Genomic DNA, 5,226 nt, shown 5'->3' with positions numbered 1-5,226 from the left:
TGGAGATGAACAAAGTCAACCTGGACTCTGTTCTGTCAGAACTCAAAGGAACAGGGACCTACAGAAACAGATACACAAAGCAAACACATCCCATGCTTCCCACCGTGGACACAGGTGCGGGACTGACCCTAAGGCCTTGTAGTAGCAATAGGCTCTTTTAGGCCTCCATTTACCCATTCATAAAGTGGGCATATTTGTTGGGCTTACCAAGAAATAATAGAAAAAAATGGGTAAAAGATATGCACAGGCAATTCGCATAAGAGGAAATATGAAGGCCAATAATCACACAAAGTATGTGTCAAAGCAGAGAAATAGGCAGGCTCACTATTAGCAGTGTCAGGCCTCCCTAAGATTGTCAAAAAGGAATCCAGGTATGGTGGTGCACACCTTTAATCCCAGCACTTGGGAGGAGGGGGCAGGCAGATCTCTTGTTAGTTTGAGGCCAGCCTGATCTCCATAGTGAATCTAGGCCAGTTGTGGCTACAGGGAGACCCTGTATCAAAAAGAACACCCCCAAACAAAAAGGTTGTCAAAATGGGGGCTGGAGAGATGGTTCAGTGGTTGAGAGCACATACTGTTCTTTCAGAGTACCTGAGTTCAATTCCTAGCACCCATGTTGGGCAGCTTACAACTGCCTGTAACTCCAGTTCTGGGGGATCTGGTGCCCTCATCTGGCTCAGATAGCACTTGTATACATGTGCACATACCCAAACACATACATTTTTTAAAAGGTGGTCAAAATGTACATGACGTGGTGGTCCATGCCTGTGATCCCAAACTCCAGAGGCCGCGAGAGGAAGGAGGATCTTGAGCTTGAGGTCAACGTGGACTATGTAACACGTTCATGGCCAGCTTGGGCTACATAGGGCCATCCTATCTCAAGAAAGCAAATTTATTTATGACATCTGTTCTTGGAAAAAAAAGGGGGGGTAGACAAATGGCCATATCAGAAATTGCTACTAAGCTAGATCTAGTAGCACAAGCCTATAATCCTAGTTACATGGGAGGCTGAGACAGGAGGGTGGTAAGTTCAAGTCCTTCTTAGGCTACAGAATGAATTCAGACTTGGGGACTTAGTGAAACCTTGTCTCTTCATAAGAAGAAAAAAAGAAGACTGGGGTATAGCTTAGTGGTAGAGCACCTGCCTAGAATCCCCCAGTGAGGGGCTGGGGTGTGGCTCAGTGGTAGAGCACCTGCCTAGAATCCCCCAGTGAGGGGCTGGGGACGTGGCTCAGTGGTAGAGCAGCTGCCTAGAATCCCCCTGTGAGGGGCTGGGGCGTGGCTCAGTGGCAGAACTTGTCTAGAATCACCAGTCTAGAACCTGGGGTGTGACTGAGTGGTATATCACTTGCCTAGTCCATAGAAGGCCCTGAGTTCAAATCTCCAAGACTCAAAAAATGCATGGGATGGGGCTGGAGAGATGGCTTAGCGGTTAAGAACACCGAGTATTCTTGCAGAAGACCCAGTTCGAATCCCAGCACCCACATGGCAGCTAACAACTCTCCGTAACTCCAGTTCCAGGGGATCCAACAGCTTCTTCTGTGTTCGCGGGCATTGCATGACACAGGTGCACTTAACTACATGCAGGCAATACACGCATGCACATAAAATAAAATGCATATAATATTTCATGGTGAGGTATCCCCATAATCTAACCATATTGTTAGTGCTTTTTTTTTTTTATTTCTGTTACAAACTTAGCTACCGTAATGGCCTCCATTTCCCTTTGTGCATATATGTGTGTGTGTTTCTAGGCAGGATGATACATTGCTTGGTCATTAGACTATGCTCATTAAAACTTTGAACTGACACCATCAACAATGCCACAAATGGCATTTCCTCTGAGCTCCTTAAGCAAGTGCTGTACCACTGAGCTACACTCTAAGCTCCCTTGACACTGCTAATGGCCCCAATGCAACTACTAATGGTACACAGTGATATCTGTTATCTAAATATGGATGGAATGGACAAAGTCTTATCTGAATACAAATGAGCGAAACTGACACAGAGAAAGTAGAAAAGCTAAAAATCACAGTAACCATCAAAGAAATTCAATCCTTAATTTGAATCCTCCAGGAAAGGAAAAATCCAGGCACAAATAACTTCTAAAGACATATGGCCACAGTTGGAGAGATGGTCTGTTGTTAAGGGCACTGGCTGCTCTTGCAGAGGACCCAGGTTTGATTCCCAGCAACCATTTGGTGGCTCACAACCACCTCTAACTCCAGTTCCAGGGGATTTGATGGCCACTTCTGGCCTCCATAGATACTACATCCACATGGCATACTTACATACACACAGGCAAAACATTCGTACATAAAAAATTAGTTTAAAGCGCAAGCAATTTTACCGTTGAACCATCTCTCCAGCTTTATTGTGTTGTAATTATTTTAGATTAGGTCTCAGCTCGTCATGTACATAGGATGACCTTGAACATCTGACCCTCCTTTCACCTCTCAAATGCTGTTTTTTGTGACATAGTCTATGCAGCATAGGCTAGCATCAAGCGTGCAGCAATCCGATCATCTCAGTCTCCCAAGTCCTGGGATTACAGGTGTGCACCAAACTCAACTGAGCTTGATGACTCATTTCTGTTTGGGTTTGTGTGTGTGTATGTGTGTTACATGTGTGTATATGTACATGTGTACATATGTACATATACACACAGGGGTGCCTGTGCTTGTATTTGTATGGGTCCACATATATGTAGCAGCCAGAGGTTGATATGGGTATCGTCCTCAATTGCTTTCCACCTTTTCTAAGGCAGGATCTCACTATGTAGCCCTGGCTGGCCTGGAACTCTCTATGTAGACCAGGATGGCCTCAAATTTTCAGAGATCTGCCTGCCTCTGCCTCAAGTGCTGGGACTAAAGGCATGCACCACCACACCTGGCCCTCCATCATGGGGTCTTTATCTCAACCTGGAGCTCACCAGTTACGCTGGACTGGCTGTCCAGTGAGCTCCAAGGACACACCCACCTCTGCCTCGTTTTGGGATTCTAGGTTGATGCCACCATGCCTAGCTCCTATATGTGTGTTAGTGATTCAAACTCAGGTCTTCATACTTGCATGGCAAGTAACCCCCCAGCCCCAATCTTGATGGCTTTTAAATTTTTACTTATTTTGTGTGTTCATGGGGATACGTGTGCTATGGCAAACCTCTGGCACTGGTCCTTGCCCTCCCTCTTGTTTAAGACAGTCTTATTTGCTCCTGCATATGCCAGGCTAGCAGCCCTGTGTTTCCATGGATTCTCCTGTCTCTACCACATTTCTCCATAGGAGCCCTGGCTCCTACCATACCTGGCTTTGCATGGGTTCTGGGCATCCGAACTCAGGTCCTCATGCTTATGCAGAAAGCGCCTGACCCAATTATCTCCCCAGTCCTGATTTTTTAAAATTCATTTTTATTTTATGTGTATGAGTATATTGCCTGCATGTATGTAAGTACACCCATCCATGCAATCTCTGAAGAGCCAGAGAGGATGTCAGATCCCCTGGAAACTAGAGTTACAGATGGCTGTTAGCCACCATGTGGGTGCTAGGAATTGAACCTGGGTCCTCTGCAAGAGTAGCCAGTATCCTTAACATCCAGCCCCCCTCATCTTGATGACTTCTGACAGAAGAGGTGGGCTGCCCACTTCCCTGTCCTGTTCCATTTTTATAAAGCCATAGTAATGTTCAACTATAACTGAAAGGTTAGTCATTGAGGTAAAAGAGCCAGTGGTTATAAGTTGCCTCTAAAGTCAGCCCTGGACCTGTCACTTGGCTCTGCACACTACCAGATCCACAGCAAAGAGACAGTGCTCCATAGATGCTGGTCCAAAGAAAGAGATCCATGCCCCCCATTTTAACATAGAACAAAGAGTCAGACTATGTAACATTGTGCATTTATTTACAAAGAGATTAGAGAAACACAGAATCTGGCTCCCCTGTGCACGGGGGAGTCACCATCGTCATAATAAATATAGTAACTAAAAAAAAAACCCAAAAAACAACAAACAAAAAAACCCCACTGGATTGGAACAGCTGAGGGCCATTTGGCCTCCCCCACTCCCCATGGGGAGAGGCACGAGGTTGAAACCATCTTTCTTCTGCTCTTTGACCTCCCAGTCCTCCATAAGTGTCCAGGGAAGGGGAGGAAAGAGTCCTTTCCAGATGTTGGCAACTCCTACTTGACCCTCAAAACCCCTACATCAGTGCTCTTTCCTTTTCCAGGGCACTCTGCAGGTACTACCTGAGTCAGATCCAGAGTCTCTGACCCAGGGATGCCAAGGGGATATCCTAAGGGTCCAGGGATATGGAGGGGGCACTTTGTGAATGAGAAGGGCACCGAAAAGAAAAATGAAAAGGCTCTGTGAGAGAAGTGAAGAGGGTACAGACTAGGCTTCTAAACTAAAATGGGAGGGGGCTTTCAAACGGAATTACAACTTTTGCATACATGGACACCCATTGTACAGATGAGGAAAGTGAGACCCACAGAGGGGAACTTTCTTGTTCAAGGCCTTTAAAGTCACCTGAACTGGGACAATATGAATGCCTCCCTGTGAGGGGGGGGGTAAGGGAGGAGGAGCCTTTCCAACCAGGACTGCTTATGGGTGGCTAGGGTGGGGAGTGAGGATGGTCTTTGGAAGCAGAGAAAACTGGTGGTCTTTGGAAGGTGGGTGTGGAAGGGGTCGATGATCAGAAGTGTGGAGGCGCAGAGGCCATGAAGGCGGAGTCCAAGCCGATCCCTCCCCAAACTCACACAGTTGTCATGACCTTGAGCGAACCCGATCGGAAACGCAGGATCTTTTTCTTCAGCGCGTGGGAGGCTTTGATCTTCACGAAAACCTTGGCGGGACCCGCGGGGGTCCCTCCACCTGCACCAGCCCCGGGGGAGGAGGAGGCTGCGGTGGCCGCCACCAGCTGCTGCGGCCACACCAGGCCGCCACTGCCATCCGAGTCGCTGGAGGCCGAGCTGAAGGCAGGAGACTCGCCCTCGCTGGCGCTCGATTCACTCTCTCCGTAGCCGCCCACCAGGCCACCGGGGGCCACGCGGCGGCCCAGAGGCCCCGGGCGCCCGGCTGAACACTCGGAGTCGCTGCCCGCGCAGCCGTACAGAAGCCTGCGCTGCGGGGCGGAGGGGGAAGGCCCTGGGCCGCGGCTCGCAGGCGCGCGGGGACGGCCTCTGCGCCCGTCCGCGGCGTCGATCTCGGCCGTGGAGCGCCACCGACGGCAGGCGCCGGC

At 48.9% G+C, this 5,226-nt stretch overlaps 1 protein-coding gene across 1 annotated transcript in view; it reads right to left on the bottom strand.

The window, feature by feature from the left end:
• Positions 1-3,871: 3,871 nt before the first annotated feature.
• The window catches only part of Dact3 (dishevelled binding antagonist of beta catenin 3), a 17,995-nt gene continuing 16,640 nt past the window's right edge, over positions 3,872-5,226 (bottom strand). Inside the window, exon 5 of the mRNA XM_029558267.1 lies at positions 3,872-5,225. Coding sequence (XP_029414127.1) covers positions 4,741-5,225 — 485 coding nt within the window. The 3' untranslated portion in view covers positions 3,872-4,740. The remainder of the gene's footprint in view (position 5,226) is intronic.

This window comes from Nannospalax galili, unplaced genomic scaffold (assembly GCF_000622305.1).
Source record: "Nannospalax galili isolate Female #2095 unplaced genomic scaffold, S.galili_v1.0 scaffold432, whole genome shotgun sequence".
NCBI lineage: Eukaryota > Metazoa > Chordata > Mammalia > Rodentia > Spalacidae > Nannospalax > Nannospalax galili.
Note: the sequence above shows the minus strand (reverse complement) of the source record. Positions and strands in the feature narration are given on the sequence as shown.